At 51.5% G+C, this 20,661-nt stretch overlaps 1 protein-coding gene across 1 annotated transcript in view; it reads right to left on the bottom strand.

Annotated features, from left to right (window-relative positions):
- The window catches only part of LOC144817659 (uncharacterized), a 139,278-nt gene that overhangs the window by 97,371 nt on the left and 21,246 nt on the right, over positions 1 to 20,661 (bottom strand). The window contains exons 2-3 of the mRNA XM_078674387.1: positions 16,277 to 16,366; positions 11,869 to 11,967 (exon numbers count right to left, since the gene is read on the bottom strand). Of these exons, the coding sequence (XP_078530513.1) occupies positions 11,869 to 11,967; positions 16,277 to 16,366 (189 nt within the window). The remainder of the gene's footprint in view (positions 1 to 11,868; positions 11,968 to 16,276; positions 16,367 to 20,661) is intronic.

Below are 20,661 nucleotides of genomic sequence, written 5' to 3'. Positions count from 1 at the left end.
AGTTGCGTTGCGCTTCCACGACAAGCAATGTCGCAGCGATGGGAAATGCGGCAAAGTTCAGATACAAAGAAATAAAGACGTGAAGATCTTCCAGATGAGGCACGCTTCTCGGGGATGCAAGAAGTTCTCGGTTCAATGCGTGGACTGCAGCGGCGGCACCCTTACGATGCGACAGCAACAGCTCCTGCAGCGACGCTCTTCTCCACGATGCGTGAAGCTTCCGATCGATGCGACAACTACAGCGGCGACATCCAAGATGCGACGGCAGCAGCTCCGACGGTGGCGCACTTCTCGGGGATGCGAGGTGATCTTGGTCGATGCGGTGCAATGCGACAGATGCAGTAGCGACACCCTCCTTCTCCGGAGTTGCGACGGCAGGCACAGCGACGGCGACACGCTCCGACCTCGTTGCGAGATTCTTCTCCTGATGCGGTGCAGTGCGACAACTACAGTGGCAACACCCTCCTTCGGAGTTGCGACGGCAGCAGCAGCGACAGCGACACGCTTCCTCTTCGTTGCGGCACGCTTCTCTCCGATGCTGTGCAATGTGACAGTTCCAGCGGCGACACCTACCTTCGGAATTGCGACAGCAGGCACAGCGACGGTGACACGTTTCTTCTCGTTGAGTCGCGCTTCCAGCTCCTTGTGACACGCAGTTCCTCAGAAGGCCCAAAACAGCAGCAGGCACTGTGGCCTGATATATAGTGCTCACTATTCTAGTGATCACTTTGTATCATACCAAACAACCCTTATTGATGATTGGTTGTAAGTCAACCTTATTAGACCAGCTATCCTAGTAGCGTGGACAAGAGCAGTCTTTAGGCTAAACTCTAGAGGGCGTGTTAAGCCAGCTGTTTTACCATCACATATACCCCTTGAACACCAAGTGAAAGGACACCACACAAGTTGTTATAAAAATAAAGGATATTTATTAATAACAAGTCTACCCTGAACTCTTTATGAGTCAGGGAGCTAAGCACAATACAAAACTCTTACGAAAATACTACAAGTTGCACAATTTACACAAATGCCAGAGGGGCACGAAAAACAATATACTCTGAAAGTGGAATGCGAAATGCTAGCAGGTAAGTAACACGATCCAGAGGCCTCAGGACCGCTAGGACTACCTTACTGAACCCTCAGGTTAGGAGCAGGAGCCTAGGGAACCCGGGTGCAGAGTGTGAACTCTTACGCGGGATGCGGGACAAAGTCTATGGATGCTAGCAGTTCTTAAAGTTACTGTTTCCGGACGAATCCGACTAGGTAGACTAAAAACGAAAAAGGATCTGGACACTAGGATAGTGAACCTGTGCTGGAGCACCGAAATGCTCGGGTTACCTAGCCCAGGGGCTGCGGCTGCATAGTGTTCAAATGTCGTCGGGAATCCTCGTTGTAGTCTATGGAGCCTGAAAGAAGATGTTGCTGGCAGGCGACCAGTGAAGATGTTCGGTGTGATCAAAGGCTGGATCAGTGAAGGAGACGACCTGAAAGCAGAGGGGACTCAGTTCTCAACCACTAGCCAGCGATTGTGTGGGCACCAGGATGGCACCGGGCGAAGTCACCTCAATCAGGTGAGTGGGCGACGCTGGACTCTGCAGGCACACGGGCTAGGAGGCGTTGTCGGCGTCCAGGCTGGAGGTGCGAGCTGTCCCACGAGGGTGTCTGCTGTCGGCGATGCTGGATCCAAGATTGGAGCAACAAACCTTGGCAAAGGCAAGCCCACGAGGTGGAGTCAAAATGCCATCTGGAGTGGACCAGGAGGGTCCAGGGCACTTCTTGTTGGACAAGAAGCAAGGGCCAGTCTAGGGGACCTAGACCAGCGGTGAAAACGTCATGGTACGTCGTCAGGAGGGTCACTAGCCAACTGGCAAGTAACCGGACAACATGGCAAGCAGCAAAGAAGCAGAAGGGCCCCACGCAGACCTCATGGATGCTGGGGGGCTGGACTTCGGTGCTGGAGCTGCTTAGGGTTGGGGCTTCTCAAACCCCAGTGCACTTACTCGAGGGTCCCTCGGGAGTCGTGCTGGGGAAGCGTCGTGCAGGTCTTGAAGATGGCCGGTCCCACAGGTCTCGTCACACCCACGAATCTCAGCTGGGCTGATGATGTAGGTAGAGGTCAGAGATGGCGGGGAATCCGGGTCTCGTCGAGCTGGGCAGTCTTGATCCGGAGGATGGACGTGCAGCAAACCGCAAGCGCTTCGATGGTGCCTGATGGTGCAGGGTGGCTACTCCTTAGCCACAAGGGAGAGTCTTCAGAGATGACAAGAGTTCCTTTCGTGGAAAGTAGTTCAAGTTTCAAGATGATCTAATTTGGGAAGGGTGCCCGCTCCTACCTTTATTCTAAGAAAAGGGGCTGGCACGCGACTAGGTCCTGCCCATGGGTGGGACCAGGAGGGGGGTGGTTACACCCCTCTCCTTTGTCCGGTCTCTCCCCAGCTCAGGGGCTGGGGTGCCCCTGGAACTGGTTTGAGCCGGCCTATGCACAGTGAGCACCGGGGTGCCACTTGCAGTCACCTTCCTTTCAGCCCTGCCTACCTGGGATACACAAAATCCTGTCTGGGATGGTGCTGGCACCGCCCCTGACAGGAAACCCTTTGTCCAGGCCTCCCGCGCTGGAAGGACTCCCAGCAGCAGGAGGGCAGACTTGTGTCTCGGTGGCAGCATCCATTTTGTGGAGCTGAGGCTGTGTCTGACTTTAACCGGGGTTCACAGTTACACACATGTCGTGTTCCTCTAGAGGGGTGGAATGCTACCCCCGTCGCCAGAATTGGCGAGGGGGTAGTATTCCAATTCGTATGACACCTTACTCGACATGTTTTGATAATGTTATACCAGAGTTAGCATTTAACCGCGAGGATTATAATGCCCTTAAGAGTATATGGTATAGCGTTATCATGGAACAGCTATTAGGACTTGGTTCCGCAAGCTGCAAATGGGCTCAGCTCATGCCAGAGCACCATCTCACATAATTCCAAGCACTCTGCCTTCAGGATTGTTAAGGCCTGCCATAGGAGTGACTGATAGGAATATATGTGTCCATTTTTAGGGTTAGATATAGGTATGCTATATCTACAGCAAAGGGTGATTACACCACCTTGCCCCAGCTGTCGTGCAGCCAGTTGTGTCAGTTTTGGATGGCCAGCCAGGGGTGGCATAATACATGCTTCAGCCCCTGGTAGGCCCTGTGTGCACCTATGCCCTGGGTACCTAAGGTACACTGTACAGGGGCTGATAAGGTGACTCAGTATCCAATTAGGTATGTACCTAGGGTACATGGAATCCATTTTACAGAGAGAGCAGTGGGTCTGGGGTCCTGAATAGCAGGGCCCCAGGTCAACTAAGTCAAAAAACCAGCAAAACACCAGGCAAAAAGGTGGGGGCAACCATAGTCAGATATCCACCTTCCTACAGGCACTTCCAAAGAACTCTGGGGAGCTGGGGAGGTTGAAGTCTGTTGTCCCTGAGACTGCAGCAGGAGGCATGCTCTTTTCCAAGCCCTTGGAGATCCTTCACAAGTTGAAAGTAAAGTATACAAAGTTCCTTTCTCCTTACTTTGGCAGTAAGGCAACCACTTCAGGCCAATACCCCAAGCAGCACTTCAGCTCGGGAATAGTCTCTCCTCAGTTTCTTCAGGTTCCTCTCCTCAGTAAAGGTTTCTTCTTGTAGTCCAAAGTGATCTAATTTCTTGGGATCAGGGTCCCAATATTTATACCCCAAAATCCTTTGTTTTCTGAGGGGAGAGGGGCCTTCGCCCAGTCCAAACCAGTTCTGGAGCACTCTGTTTACCAGACTTCTCCTTTCCTTTCACAGTGCAGGGCAGGCACATCAGACGCCCCACAGGAGGTGGAACCAGCATTGTGGAAGGCAAGTACAGTCCTGGAGCACTTTGTTTACAGGACTCCTTCTCCTCTTTCAGTGTGCAGGGCAGAGACATCAGCCGCTCCCCACGGGGTGGAGCCAACATTGTGGAAGGCAGGCACAGCCATATTCAGAGTTCATGTGCACTCCTCCATCCCATCTAGATGCAGATCTCTCTAGTCACCACTTGGTGACTCAGCCTGTCTCCTGGAATTCCCCAGCCCTGTCACTCTCAAAACCAGACATAGGAATACACAACCTAGCAGAGGCAGGTTTGTATGGTTAGACAAACAAATACCCACTTTCTAAAAGTGGTATTTGTAAACACAGAATATTAAAATAAACTTTACTAAAAGATGTATTTTATTAAACTCGAATTTCTACCATGTTCTCTGAGACAGTTAGGATTATAAAATGCAATAACTCTAACAGCCCATTCTGGCCTATGGAGAACAGGTAGCCTTGCAATAGTGAAAAATGAAAATGGTTGCAATTCACTATTAGGACATGCCACACACACCAGGGCTTGTCCTACCTTATACTTACAATGCACCCTGCCCATGGGCCTACCATAGGGGTGACTGATATGAAAAAAAGGGAAGGTTTAGGGACTGGCAAGTGGGTGCACTTGCCCAGTCAGTATGACAGTACCAGACTGCACGCAGGCTCTGCAATGGCAGACCTTAGACACATCTTACAAGGCTGCTTCTGTAGGTGGCACAACCAGTGCTGCAGGCCCACTAGCAGCATTTGGATTTACACACCCTGGGCACACTCAGTGCACTAGACTAGGGTCTGACAAGTAAACCAAATAGCCAAACATGGAACCACTGTTTAATACATCAATTTACAGTAGGGAGCACTTACACTGTGGCACTGGATAGCAGTGGCACAGTGCCCAAAGCATACAACATCAGCAAAAATACATGAGGCAACAGCAAAAATGGAAGGGAGACCCACACCAATGGTGCCAGGTCTAACAAGTCCAGACTCCTGGCTCTAGAAAAAGAAAGATTGGAGCTGGGCTTACCCTCCCTCCATCAATGGTGGCGGCAATATCAAACCTAGGGAGAAAGAAAACACGAAGAATCCTAAAATCCCCCAAAGGAGTGCCCCAAATATGAGGAAGGTGATAACATCACCAAATGGTTTACAACCTTTGAGAGGGTTTGGGGAATGAGGCAAGTGAAGAAGTCCCTCTGGGGGGCTTTACTTTGGGAACTGTTCTCTGGTAACTGCAGATACAAACTGCTGACCCTCACTCGGCCAGATGCTGAGTCCTAGGACCTCATGAAGGGCTCCTGACTGAGGGCTTTGGACTCAACTCTGAGGAATATAGAATTAGATTCAGGGGGGCTCAAAAACCCCAAGCCAATCCTGAGTTGACTTCATGGACTTCTCAGTAAAACACTCGATGGTCGGTTGACTGGACGTGACGCACATGACTGTTGCGATTTATAAACTCCTGATGAAAGAACACGTTATGTAATTGCACTAATGAAAAGTTGCATCAGTATCTGGTGGACCTCGGTATAATTTGTCCACAAGAACTGGGAAAAAAGGCAGACCATTGGGTCAAGACAAGGATGACAAAAACAACCACTGGGGGTGACCAAAAGAAAGGGGTTACAAAACCTCCCCAGGGGAAAGGGGGTGATCCCACCTAAATATAAAACCAAGAGTCTTCTAAAGGCCCCCAAAAACCTGTTCAAGAGGCTGCGCCGCAGAGGTCTTCCCAGTCCACTGGGGGATACAAGGGTAAGACTTTTGATCACCTAAAGGCCGGGTGTCATAGCTTTAAGAAGGTTGGACACGCTACTGGAGATGGTGCCTGTCCCAATAAGAATGCCCCTAGTCCCCCTCCAGCACTGGAGAAGATAATCTCGAGATGGGATCAACAGTGTGCCCAGAGTAAATCAGCGTTCACACTGAGGCTTTTCTAGTCTCTGAAGGAGAGGGAGGGTTAGCCCCTCAGGCTGTCTGCCCATTAACTTGAAAAGTACTTACAATAACCCTTAGTGAATGGAAACATGAAAGAAGCCCTTAGGGATACAAGTGCAGTGTCAATATGGTGATAGATTCACTCGTGTCCCCAGAGCAACACCGACTGGAAAAACCTATCAAGTCACCAACACTGACAGTGTCACCACTAACCATGCCACGGCTAAGGTGACATTAGACTGGATCGTTGCTGGCCTGAAACAGGTAGTGATCTACCCACAACTCTCAGCTGCATGTCTGCTTGGAAATGACCTGGAGACCTCAGCATGGGCAAGGTAGAAAGGAAGACACAAGCAGCCATGCTGCAACCCCCTGAGGCAATGTGTGTGTTAAGACTAGCACAAACTCAAGAACAGGGTGAAAATGGAGAGTTGGAGCCTTAAAGTGCGGCACAGCCTTCCAAGAGGAAGGGTAAGAAGACTGGGGGACCATCTTCTACACAGCAACAAACTCAGGACTCCTTTCCTCATGGAGAGGACGTGTCAGCCCAAGAGGGATCGAGCTCCTGGGCCCAGGGGACCCTCTAGGGACCTCCTGAGCCACGGACAGCAAGTTTGTCCCAGTCGTGAGAGCCTGCAATGAGGGATAGAATTGATTTTCCTGTAATCACAGTAATCTTTTGTTAGTATGATATATCTATCTGTATGTGTAATCTCCGTTATTTGCTATAGTTTTATCTACTTAGTCAAGTTAATAGGGAATTCCTTTACCCGTTGTTTTCTTTATTCCTTAAACATGAACCGAAAATCAGACAGACGCCATTTTGTTTGTACACACATTAGATTCGGCAGCGGTCACGTGCTGTCCTCCAAGTAGTCAGTAGGCCCCTGCTAGTTGAGTTATAAGAAGCAGCTGAATGCACACTATTCTTTCTCGTCTTGAGACCCAAGGTCGCATCTGGTTTCAGAGGTGATAAGTGCATTCCTGAAGGCGCCGTGCCTGTGCTCCCAGGCACCGAGACGAAAGGGAGTCACCCCTCCTGACCCTCCCCAATAATAGTAGAAGCAGACTTTCAAATTAGCCTTGTGTGCCATATATGGTCTTTCCTTCTAGCTTCAGTGCCAATTAGTATCTTTCCATGTACATTGATCTCATGCATCATGATAAAGGTATATATGCCATGTATTGACTATGAACTGTCAGTCTTCTCTGCGCACCGGCTGGGTGATGACGGAGGGCTCCTCTATAGAGTATTTTGCTTAATAAACGATTGACTTTTCTTCACTGCCAACTGACTGATTGTTTTGGTAAAACGGTATTGGGGCTATTGGTAGGTATAGCTCCTTATGTTATTTTTATAGTACATCAGTTGGCGACTCTGGTGGGACTCAGCGTTTGGGGTAGTCCTCCCATAGACGGGGCACGAAGGACAAACAAAGGGGAGCTCTGGTCGAGGGGGTGGACTGATTAACGATTCTGGCTGAACTCCGCTCTCGCAATCAGAGAACCCCAGCTGCTTGTGACCCTCGCCGGAGTCCCACGGGCGTAACCCAGGAGTTGACTGTGTTGGTCATCATGAGTGGGCAGTGGAGAACACGCAATTGTACCTGTGTGCACCAGGTGAGTGTATGGATGTTGGTGTTCTTGGATTACGCTGTTGAACGGCGTTTTGGAAAAAGTGAACTGTATTGGATTTAGTGGTCGGTGTATCACGGAAAACTTTGGAGGTCTTATGGGGCGGCGTAGTAGCTGTACGGGCAGATGCTCCACGGACTTGTTTGGTGAATAATAGAGGTTTCAATCTGATGCCTAAGTGTGGCACGTGTGGTGTGCACCCGGCCGGACTGTTCTCGGAAAGGCCCACGGTTGCACCTAGGTAGCCTTTTGGACACATCTGAAGCGGCGCTAAGGCAGCAGGCTCAGTCAGAATAGTCCTGAAGGTGAACCAGGAAGATCTTGGGTTGGTCTGTGGTTAATTCCTGTCTGATGGCCTCTTTGTAGTCTTCGGACTGCCTGATTTTAGTATCTGTCGGTCTGGTGTTTCGAATCAACGAGTTCTCCACGAACGGGAGTCGGCGGGCTCCGTTCCTTGGTTTTGGTTTTGAAAAAGGCATGTCATTTTGAATATTGTATGTTTTTGTTTGTCCGTTTTGTGAGTAATATTTTGAAGAAAGATTGAAAATGTATGAACATGGCCATGTTTGAAAGACTGTTTTCTTGTAAGTGAGTGTATTGCTAGTGAACAAGGATGTCTTGTTTCAGTAAGGTGTGTTTTGAATGTTGTTGCCGCCGGGACTGGGTCTGAATGAAGACTAGTGCCAAGAAGGGACTGGGTCTCAATGAAGACTGGTGCCAAGAAGGGACTGGGTCTCAATGAAGACTGGTGCCAAGAAGGGACTGGGTCTGAAGGAAGACTGGTGCCAAGAAGGGACTGGATCTCAGTGAAGACTGTTGCCAAGAAGGGACTAGGTCTGAATGAAGACTGGTGCCAAGAAGGGAATGGGTCTCAATGAAGACTGGTGCCAAGAAGGGACTGGGTCTGAATGAGGACTGGTGCCAAGAAGGGACTGGGGCTCAATGAAGACTGGTGCCAAGAAGGGACTGGGTCTCAATGAAGACTGGTGCCAAGAAGGGACTAGGTCTGAATGAAGACTGGTGCTAAGAAGGGACTGGGTCTCAATGAAGACTGGTGCCAAGAAGGGACTGGGTCTCAATGAAGACTGGTGCCAAGAAGGGAATGAATCTCAATGAAGACTGGTGCCAAGAAGGGACTGGGTCTCAATGAAGACTGGTGCCAAGAAGGGACTGGGTCTCAATGAAGACTGGTGCCAAGAAGGGACTGGGTCTGAATGAAGACTGGTGCCAAGAAGGGACTGGGTCTGAATGAAGACTGGTGCCAAGAAGGGACTGGGTCTCAATGAAGACTGGTGCCAAGAAGGGACTGGATCTCAATGAAGACTGGTGCCAAGAAGGGACTGGGTCTGAATGAAGACTGGTGCCAAGAAGGGACTGGGTATGAATGAAGACTGGTGCCAAGAAGGGACTGGATCTCAATGAAGACTGGTGCCAAGAAGGGACTGGGTCTCAATGAAGACTGGTGCCAAGAAGGGACTGGGTATGAATGAAGACTGGTGCCAAGAAGGGACTGGGGCTCAATGACGACTGGTGCCAAGAAGGGACTGGGTATGAATGAAGACTGGTGCCAAGAAGGGACTGGGGCTCAATGAAGACTGGTGCCAAGAAGGGACTGGGTCTGAATGAAGACTGGTGCAAAGAAGGGACTGGGGCTCAATGAAGACTGGTGCCAAGAAGGGACTGGGTCTCAATGAAGACTGGTGCCAAGAAGGGACTGGGGCTCAATGAAGACTGGTGCAAAGAAGGGACTGGGTCTGAATGAAGACTGGTGCCAAGAAGGGCCTGGGTCTGAATGAAGACTGGTGCCAAGAAGGGACTGGGTCTGAATGAAGACTGGTGCCAAGAAGGGAATGGGTCTGTATGAAGACTGGTGCCAAGAAGGGACTGGGTGTCAATGAAGACTGGTGCCAAGAAGGGACTGGGTCTCAAGGAAGACTGGTGCCAAGAAGGGACTGGGTCTCAATGAAGACTGGCGCCAAGAAGGGACTGGGTCTTAATGAAGACTGGTGCCAAGAAGGGACTGGGTCTCAATGAAGACTGGTGCCAAGAAGGGACCGGGTCTGAATGAAGACTGGTGTCAAGAAGGGACTGGGTCTCAATGAAGACTGGTGCAAGAAGGGACTGGGTGTCAATGAAGACTGGTGCCAAGAAGGGACTGGGTCTCAATGAAGACTGGGGCCAAGAAGGGACTGGGTCTCAATGAAGACTGGCGCCAAGAAGGGACTGGGTCTCAATGAAGACTGGTGCCAAGAAGGGACTGGGTCTCAATGAATACTGGTGCCAAGAAGGGACCGGGTCTGAATGAAGACTGGTGTCAAGAAGGGACTGGGTCTCAATGAAGACTGGTGCAAGAAGGGACTGGGTCTCAATGAAGACTGGTGCCAAGAAAGGACTGGGGCTCAATGAAGACTGGTGCCAAGAAGGGACTGGGTCTCAATGAAGACTGGTGCCAAGAAGGGACGGGGTATGAATGAAGACTGGTGCCAAGAAGGGACTGGGTCTCAATGAAGACTGGTGCAAGAAGGGACTGGGTCTCAATGAAGACTGGTGCCAAGAAGGGACTGGGGCTCAATGAAGACTGGTGCCAAGAAGGGACTGGGTCTGAATGAAGACTGGTGCCAAGAAGGGACTGGGTCTGAATGAAGACTGGTGCCAAGAAGGGACTGGGTCTCAATGAAGACTGGTGCCAAGAAGGGACTGGGTCTCAATGAAGACTGGTGCCAAGAAGGGACTGGGTCTGAATGAAGACTGGTGCCAAGAAGGGACTGGGTCTCAATGAAGACTGGTGCCAAGAAGGGACTGGGTCTGAATGAAGACTGGTGCCAAGAAGGGACTGGGTCTCAATGAAGACTGGTGCCAAGAAGGGACTGGATCTCAATGAAGACTGGTGCCAAGAAGGGACTGGGGCTCAATGAAGATTGGTGCCAAGAAGGGACTGGGTCTGAATGAAGACTGGTGCCAAGAAGGGACTGGGGCTCAATGAAGACTGGTGCCAAGAAGGGACTGGGTCTCAATGAAGACTGGTGCCAAGAAGGGACTGGGGCTCAATGAAGACTGGTGCCAAGAAGGGACTGGGTCTCAATGAAGACTGGTGCCAAGAAGGGACTGGGTCTCAATGAAGACTGGTGCCAAGAAGGGACTGGGTCTCAATGAAGACTGGTGCCAAGAAGGGACTGGGTCTCAATGAAGACTGGTGCCAAGAAGGGACTGGATCTCAATGAAGACTGGTGCCAAGAAGGGACTGGGTCTCAATGAAGACTGGTGCCAAGAAAGGACTGGGTCTGAATGAAGACTGGTGCCAAGAAGGGACTGGGTCTGAAGGAAGACTGGTGCCAAGAAGGGACTGGGTCTGAATGAAGACTGGTGCCAAGAAGGGACTGGATCTCAATGAAGACTGGTGCCAAGAAGGGACTGGGTCTCAATGAAGACTGGTGCCAAGAAGGGACTGGATCTCAATGAAGACTGGTGCCAAGAAAGGTCTGGGTCTCAATGAAGACTGGCGCCAAGAAGGGACTGGGTCTCAATGTAGACTCGTGCCAAGAAGGGACTGGGGCTCAATGAAGACTGGTGCCAAGAAGGGACTGGGGCTCAATGAAGACTGGTGCCAAGAAGGGACTGGGTCTCAATGAAGACTGGTGCCAATAAGGGACTGGGTCTCAATGAAGACTGGTGCCAAGAAGGGACTGGTCTCAATGAAGACTGGTGCCAAGAAGGGACTGGGTCTGAATGAAGACTGGTGCCAAGAAGGGACTGGGTCTGAATGAAGACTGGTGCCGAGAAGGGACCGGGTCTGAATGAAGACTGGTGCCAAGAAGGGACTGGGGCTCAATGAAGACTGGTGCCAAGAAGGGACTGGGTCTCAATGAAGACTGGTGCCAAGAAGGGACTGGGTCTGAATGAAGACTGGTGCCAAGAAGGGACTGGGTCGCAATGAAGACTGGTGCCAAGGAGGGACTGGTCTCAATAAAGACTGGTGCCAAGAAGGGACTGGGGCTCAATGAAGACTGGTGCCAAGAAGGGACTGGGTCTCAATGAAGACTGGTGCCAAGAAGGGACTGGGGCTCAATGAAGACTGGTGCCAAGAAGGGACTGGGTCGCAATGAAGACTGGTGCCAAGAAGGGACTGGGGCTCAATGAAGACTGGTGCCAAGAAGGGACTGGGTCGCAATGAAGACTGGTGCCAAGGAGGGACTGGTCTCAATGAAGACTGGTGCCAAGAAGGGACTGGATCTCAATGAAGACTGGTGCCAAGAAGGGACTGGGTCGCAATGAAGACTGGTGCCAAGGAGGGACTGGTCTCAATGAAGACTGGTGCCAAGAAGGGACTGGATCTCAATGAAGACTGGTGCCAAAGGTCTAATCTATAAGGCAGTCATTCTGTTTGCAGTTATAGTATAAATTCACAGGAAACCGTGCACAAAGACGTTCACTCACCAAGTCGCACCAGTGGAACAGTCCAGGAGCCCTCCTCGGATGGAACAGACTCGTCAACCAGGTTTCTTCTCTGCGTTGGCCTCACATATTCTTTGGCAGCTGCGAAATGTAGAAGACAAAAAGCTGTTATGCCTTATGATGAGATTAGCATAACAGAGTAAACTGGGGCTTTCTGAGTTTCACCAAGGCAAGTGAAACCTTACCAGAACTCTGTACAGAGCCACAGGGCAAACAGGAGCAACTAGGCCCCTCGTGTAGGATGCCTTTTACTGCTTATGCTCCAGGTTCCGACCTACTATGTATCATAAACAACTGTGCCAAGTACCCCTTCAATACTTGACTCTCAATGGTAGCGTGGGTCAGGCAGTCGTCGACTTTCCTCCTCACAGAGGCTATGGCCCCATCGTCACGGCAATACACTTCACGGCGGCCCACCTGACATAAGGGGTCACCAACTTTTCCCTGCACATGGGCTACAGCCAGATTGTTACGACAGTTTACTTCACAGCAGCCCCACCTGGGGATGTATGACGTTACCACGCGATCAAAATGATCGCGGTACATCACAGCGCAGCTTTTACAACGTAAGTCGTTACCACGACTTGCGCTGTAGGGTACTGGACTTATGAATAGTATGATTTACTATTCCAACTCCAGCCTACGTACAGTAGGGAAGGTGTTGGAATAGTAAATCACACTATTCCGTAGTCTAGAGCGCCCTCCAGTGCAAGTCGTGGTAACGACTTGCGTTGTAAAAGCTGCGTTGTGAATGTATTGCGGTGTTTTGACCGCGTAGTAAAGGTTTTTCCCCCCACCTGGCATACCGAGTTGCTGACATTCCTCTGCACACGGGCACAGCCCAATCAGCATTGCAGTATATTTCATGTCAGCCCATCTTGCAAACTGGGTCGCTGACTCTCCTTTGTACGGGAAATATCCTTTACAACGGAACCGTTACAACGCGGTACCGTTTCAACGCAGGATTTACAACGAAAGTCGTTACAACGACTTTCACTGGAGGGCGCTCTAGGATAGGGGATAGTTTAATTTACTATCCAACACCTTCCCTACTATCCACGGGGACTGGAGTTGGAATAGTAAATTAAACTATTCACTATCCAGTGACCCCAACGCAAGTCGTTGTAACGACTTGCGTTGTTAAACCTGCATCGTAAAGGTACGCGTTGTAACGGTACGCGTTGTACCATCATACATCCCTCTGTACACAGGCAACCACCAGATCGCTGCAGCAGCCGTCTACTCATACCTCATTGTAGAGATCCACTCGCCAGGATCCTCCACTTGACCTAGCTCCTTCTGGCGCTCTCCGCTTCCTCCAAGGACACACTGGTGTTGGGAAGCATTCAGACACTGGTGCTCCAAGCTCCAAGCTCCAGGAGCAGGTGGCCTTAAGTTTCTTCTGATGGGTACTTTTACCTGCAGATTCCTCACCTATTGAATATATTCCACCAGACCAGACCAGATTTATCCAACACCAACCCAAGGCAGGACTCCAGATCCAGCCGGATCAGCAGATCCTCTCCACTCTGCACCCGACGCCCGCAGCTCAAGTTCATGTAGTCCAACATCCCAAAAGAGGTCCCCCAACGATCCTTACCTGTGATCCAGCATTGGACGACCTCCGTCAACCTCCGTCAACCTTCTCCTTGGTGCCTGCAGCCTCATCCTGAAAGGTCCCCCAAACCGCGACCAGAATCAGTGAGAAGAACCCATTACGAAAGGACACCCCTGCACCCGCCGCTCCCGAGTCCTGAGGGGCCTGGCCAACCGTGTCCTGGTGTCCAGCAACTCTTCAATTTCATCCTCCAGTCATTCGTTTCCTTCGCACAATCTTCTGGCTCCATCCTGCAGTCTTTTTCGCGACCGACATCCTCCAATGAAAAGCCCTGGGCTTCCGAGACCTCTTGGGCACCCTGCACCCGGCTGCCCCTGCGTCGCTGGTGGGGTGGACTTGGTGCCACCCTGGGACCCGCTTTGCCCTGACCTGAACCCCAGGAGCTTGGCTACTGAGAAGGAGTGGCCTGCCCGTGAGCAGCCCCTAACCGAGGAGACCCTTAGCTCAATTGGCTATCATTGGCACCCTGCATCCAGGCGCTCTAGTGCTGCTGGTGTTGCCCCTAGAGTGTCAACCTCTACCCCCCAAAATGCCTTACACAAAACCATTTACTTACCTGTAAACTTAACACTTTATTTTTCTCCATAGGATTGTACGGTGGGTTTTTCTCGGATGTATGACGTTACAACGCATACTTTTACAACGCCTACCTTTACATCGCAAGTTTTACAATGCATACCATTACAACGCATAGTGCTTTTAGGAGCTGGATAGTGAATAGTTTAATTTACTATTCCAACTCCAGTCCCCGTGTTGGATACTACATTAAACCTATTCCCTATCCTAGAGCGCCCCCCAGCGCTATGCGTTGTAATAGTTTGCGTTGTAAAAGTTGCGTTGTAATGGTAGTTCGTTGTAAAAGTTTCGTTGTAAAGGCTGTATACCGTTTTTCTCTAAAGCATCATGTCTTGAACTCTTTTTTGTGATGCAACAAAAGTAACTTAGTGTCGTTCACAGAAATAACTTATTTATTGACGTCCTGTGTTGCTTAAACTGTGTCAGTAGTTTGTTTCATGCCAAACTAGAAAAGTAACGACCAAGTCATCTGAAAATAATTCCAAGTGCTTTTGAACAGTTTACAAATTTCTCACCTGCAAACGTAATCTGACTGTTCCTACAAACCCAGTGATCACTGTATTTCGAAAAGTAACATTGTATGAAAGCATAACTTACCTACCACTAAGTAAATCTTGGTTCTTGAAATAAAACAACAAAATACCTTTTTATACAAACAATTGGTCTGGATTCAGTCTTTGATTGTGTGACATCATTTCTTGCCTGAGTGCGTACAACAAATGCGTAACACTGCCCTCCTGATAAGTCTGACTGCTCGACCACAAAAGAGAGTGAGGTGTTATCTACTTTAGCCTCGGCTGTAGGTTTGGGGTTCCACCAGACTGTGTGCACACCATACCCTACTTTGGTATAGTTTATACTGAACCAGCTCCTTACACACGGCTTCCAAAACAACTCATTTTTCAGTGGTGGATTCTCTGGTGATGCCTCTAACCCAGCACAAGATCCTGAGGCTGTGTCTGACCCTGGCTGAGGAGCCACCTGTTGAGACAACCATGCTGAAATAAAACAAACATTCAGCATCAGCAGAATGAGCCATCACCGTTTTTTAGCTCATTGCACCATCCCAGTTCAGAACCTGGCTACATGCAAATTAATCTGACCCTGGCCCAGTGCATCATGGGAACAGGGCAGACCAAACTACCAAGCCAATTCTTTACTGGAAAGGAAACAAGCTTCCGGGGACCGGTTTCTGGCATTACAGCCAGATGGATGGTGCAGTGAGATAAAAAACAGTGATGGATCAAGCCCTGATCTTTTGACTGGGTAGGAGTGTTCTGCTTAATTCAGATGCTCTGTCCATCACCACCCCCTTTATGAACCGTTTTGGCCACCACAAGTGTGGAAGGGTATGCTCAGATGTGAGTCCCTTGCTCACTGCTCCATCAGGATTCAAGCAAGCCGGGCCGAAGACGGCTGCAATGCCAGAAACCGGTCCCCGGAAGCTTGTTTCCTTTCCATTAAAGAATTGGCTTGGTAGTTTGGTCTGCCCTGTTCCCATGATGCACTGGGCCAGGGCAAACTAATTTGCATGTAGCCAGGTTCTGAACTGGGATGGGGCAGTGAGCTAAAAAACGGTGATGGATCAAGCCCTGATCTTTTGACTGGGTATGAGTGTTCTGTTTAACTCAGATGCTCTGTCCATCACCACCCCCCTTTTCTGAAATATTATATGCAGACACAAACACTGGGTGGGGCAGTGACTTCAACAGTCTTTGATGTAGAAATACGGTAAACAACCTTTACAACGCAACTTTTACCACGCAGTGCCTTTACAACGCAACTTTTACAACGCAAACCATTACCACGCATTGCGCTGGGGGGCGCTCTAGGATTACTGTCACTATTGCCAAAATCCAGGGACATTCTGAGGACGGCTGGCACTTTGTAAGGGACACACTATGCTGGGGGCATTCTCTTCGGTAGCACCTGAGGATCTCAGGGACAATCGACACAACAGAGTGGGCTTTGGTACAAGGTCCGGCCAGTTAGCATCAATCGAAGAAATTAGCCTGGAGCAGTGTCGTACGTTCCATGACCCCAGCAGATGCCTTCCTGCTAATTCAAATCAACTGACTCCGCTTCTAGCATCTTCCAGTGTTCTTCCCCCTTGAAGTGCCCTGTAGGTGGCCTGCAGTGTTATAAAAGTCTGCCTTAGCCCATTAGCGTTGCTTGGTCTCCCTGCTTACCACTCACCTGTTTCCTGTGGTCGGCTCCTCTCCTGACACTGCTCCAGCTTCCCCATCGATCCGCTGCAGACTCCAGCTACCGGCTGAACCATGATCTCTGAACCAGAAGAAAAAGATTAAAGGTAAAACAACTCCAACTTCAAGGCATTCTTGTTCACAAATGATATATGCATATATTTAAATGCTCTGAGATCAGGAGCCCTCCTGAACAATTCCACTAAAGGGCAATATTTTAAGGGCAACATCTAATCTCCTCTGCTAGGGCTCTGTCAGACCCCGGCTATTTTCTGGATACCCCTCAAGTGTCTGCACTATAAATAGGCGGATGTCCCCAAGAATTTTAATATTGCTACAGAAATCGACTCCTTACAATACTGAATTGTAGCCCAGTTATAAAGAGAAGTCAGGAACTCTTTTTTTACGCGTCTTAACATCCGCTGGACCGTAGCAAGATTCCCACCTCCAGTTAAGTGAGTTCAGAAGGCTCGTTCATCGGAAGGGCAGTGCTTGGTAGATGCTTGTTTAAGGTATGGTCACAACTAATGTGCTACATAGTGCAAGGGGGAAAAAAGGCAAAAAGATTGGGGGCTTAGCGATTCTCTCATGCCTCACAGGTACTTCTTAACCGGTGCACCGCAAGATCTGAGGTGGGCCCATGGGAGGTTCACTGCAGTCACCCCGGAGGAGACCCTTGACCTTGCCAGGTAGGTCGCTCCCCGACCACACAGCTCCACCTGTGCTGTCCTGCCAACCGCTGTTGCTGGTAAGTTCGCCCCTCTGCCAGCTGTCTCTGTGCCCTTATCGGATGTCCCCCTCGCTGCCCCCGGTCTTCTTTGCCCGTCTTCCTCTGCTTGATTGCCCTTTTTTTGCCTTCTGTACCCCTCGTGTGCCCCTGATTCTGGGACCTTTTTCCCTCTGTTCCCCTCGTGTGCCCCTGATTTTACGCCAGTTTTGCCTTCTATGCCCCCGTTTCTGCAACCTTTTTGCCTTCTGTACCCCTCGTGTGCACCTGATTCTGTGACCTTTTGCCTCTGCTCCCCTGATTCTGTGCTCGGCTGCCACCGGTTCCCGCTGCTGCATCCCCTGTGGCCCCACCCCCCTCACTGACCATTCGCTGCCCCAGCCTCCCACCTCCCCATATATGGCGGCCGCTGCGCTGCCGCGCAGCAGACATACTCAGCGGGCGCACCGGTGGCATGCCAAAGGCGCACCTAAGGCAAGTCCGTCTGCGCCCGTCCCCGCCTGGACCACGCCCAGCACCAGAACCCCTGGTCCTCGTGCCCCCCTCACCCGCCATGACGACCGCCGCTACAATGCCAGCACACTCCAGGCTCTCAACCCCGGACGGACCCAAACCTGCTTTAAGGCTGCCCCGAAACGCACTCATGGTCCCTTCACCTGCCGGAACTGCAGCTACACCAGCCTCAGAGCCACCAAAGCACCCGCCAAGAAGGACCTCAACCACCTCCGATGCAGCTTACTGAACACCCGCTCCGCACGCAAACACGCCGTCGAGCTCTGGGACCTGCTCGACACATCATCACCGGACATCGCCTTCCTGACAGAGACATGGTTGAACGACTCCTCCGCACCCGACATCGCCCTCGCCATCCCAAACGGCTATAAGATCACTCACAGAGACCGCACCAACGGAGTAGGAGGAGGAATCGCCATCATCCACAAGAACTCCATAAGGTTCTCGCAGCAGCAACGACACTCTCTGCACCATCGAACGCATGCACTTCCAGATCCACACTGACCCCAACACCACCCTTAGAGGCACCCTTGCCTACAGACCTTCGGACCCCAATCCCATCGCCAACTTCATCAGCTCGCACGCCCTGAGCTCCACCGACTATATCTTCCTCGGATACCTGAACTTTCACCTGGAGAACAGCAACGACAGCACATCCACCACCCTGATTGCCAACCTCGCCAACATCGGACTGAGACAGCTCATCACAACACTGACCCTTTCCGCTGGCCACACACTAGACCCCGTATTCTTCTCAAGCTCCCACATCTCCTTCAGCCACACCACCGAGCTCCTCTGGACCGATGACTGCTGCATCCATTTCACCTTCCGGAAACCCATCACACACCACCGCACCCAACAGATCCCACGCCGCTGCTGGAATAAAGTCACCGAAGACCAACTACAGGCAAACCTCGCTCTCAGCCCACCCACTGAACTCTCCAACACCGACGACGCTGTCCACAACCTCAGAGGATGGATAGACGACTGCAACACCCCCCTCACCCCACTGAAAAAAAAACATCTACAGAGACACCAGCAAGAGAGCCAGCTGGTTCACCCCGGAAATCCTAGCATCCAAGCATACCTGCCGGAAACTAGAGAATAAATGGCATAGTGAAAAGACACCTGGCAGCCACGCAGCCCTCAAAAACGCCATCCACAACCCCCATCACTTCATCAGATCCGCCAAGAGGATCTCCTTCAAAGACCACCTCGACAATAACGCACACAACAGCAAGGAGCTCTTCAACATCGTGAAGGAACTCTCCAACCCCAGCTGCAACACCAAATACATCCCGCCGTTGCAAGCCTGGGCGATTCCCTCGCCACCTTCTTCCACCGCAAGATCGCCGACAGTTTCAACACCCAGGACAGCCCCAACAGACACCGACACACCAGACTCGCCGTACACCATAGACCACAACCCCTTGCCAGCGTGGACCAACGTGAACATCGATGACAACATCAAGACCATGAGCACAATCCACTCCGGCTCCCCGTCAGAACCTTTGCCGCACCACGTCTTCAACAAAGCCAGCAGCTCCATCGCACCCCACCTGCGCAATGTCCTAAATCTCTCCTTCGAGACCTCGACCTTCCCAGAGAGCTGGAAACACGCCGAGATCAACGCCCTAATCAAAAAACCCAAGGTGGACCCAAGAGACCGCAAGAACTTCCTGCCCACCTCCCTGCTTCCATTCCCAGCCAAGGTCATTGAGAAGACCGTCAACAGACAGCTAACCCGATACCTCCAAGAAAACACTATCCTGGACCCATCCCAGTCAGGGTTCCGCAGCAACCACAGCACCGAGACTGCCCTCATCGCCGCACCGAAGACATCAGGACCCTGCTGGACAACGGTACGACCGCAGCCCTCATCCTGCTGGACCTCTCCGCCGCCTTCGACACTGTCTGCCACTGCACTCTATGCGCACGCCTCCATGACGCAGGGATCCGAGACAAGGCCCTGGAATGGACCACCTCCTTCCTCTCCGGCAGAACCCAGACAGTCCGCCTCCCTATTCCGTGGAGCCGCAGAGCATAGGAGCAGTGGAGCCACAGTGCATAGGAGCAGTGGAGCCGCAGTGCATAGGAGCAGTGGAGCCGCAGTGCATAGGAGCAGTGGAGCCGCAGTGCATAGGAGCAGTGGAGCCGCAGTGCATAGGAGCAGTGGAGCCGCAGTGCATAGGAGCAGTGGAGCCGCAGTGCACAGGAGCAGTGGAGCCGCAGTGCATAGTAGCAGTGGAGCCGCAGTGCATAGGAGCAGTGGAGCAACAGTGCATAGGAGCAGTGGAGCTGCAGTGAATAGGAGCAGTGGAGCCTCAGTGCACGGGACCAGTTGAGCCGCAGTGCATAGGAGCAGTGAAGCTGCAGTGCATAGGAGCAGTGGAGCCTCAGTGCACGGGACCAGTTGAGCCGCAGTGCATAGGAGCAGTGGAGCTGCAGTGCATAGGAGCAGTGGAGCCTCAGTGCACGGGACCAGTTGAGCCGCAGTGCATAGGAGCAGTGAAGTTGCAGTGCATAGGAGCAGTGGAGCCGCAGTGAATAGGAGCAGTGGAGCCGCAGTGCAGAGGAGCAGTGAAGCTGCAGTGCACAGGAAAAGTGGAGCCACAGTGCATAGGAGCAGTGGAGACGTAGTGCATAGGAGCAGTAGAGCGGCAGTGCATAGGAGCAGTGGAGACCCAGTGCATAGGAGCAGTGGAGCCGCAGTGCATAGGAGCAGTGGAGACCCAGTGCATAGGAGCAGTGAAGCTGCAGTGCATAGGAACAGTGGAGCCGCAGTGCATAGGAGCAGTGGAGACGTAGTGCATAGGAGCAGTAGAGCCGCAGTGCATAGGAGCAGTGGAGACCCAGTGCATAGGAGCAGTGGAGACGCAGTGCATAGGAGCAGTGGAGACCCAGTGCATAGGAGCAGTGGAGCCGCAGTGCACAGGACCAGTTGAGCCGCAGTGCATAGGAGCAGTGAAGCTGCAGTGCATAGGAGCAGTGAAGATGCAGTGCATAGGAGCAGTGGAGCCGCAGTGCATAGGAGCAGTGGAGACTCAGTGCACAGGGCCAGTTGAGCCACAGTGCATAGGAGCAGTGAAGCTGCAGTGCATAGGAGCAGTGAAGCTGCAGTGCATAGGAGCAGTGGA

Source organism: Lissotriton helveticus, chromosome 2_1 (assembly GCF_964261635.1).
Source record: "Lissotriton helveticus chromosome 2_1, aLisHel1.1, whole genome shotgun sequence".
Lineage (NCBI taxonomy): Eukaryota > Metazoa > Chordata > Amphibia > Caudata > Salamandridae > Lissotriton > Lissotriton helveticus.
Note: the sequence above shows the minus strand (reverse complement) of the source record. Positions and strands in the feature narration are given on the sequence as shown.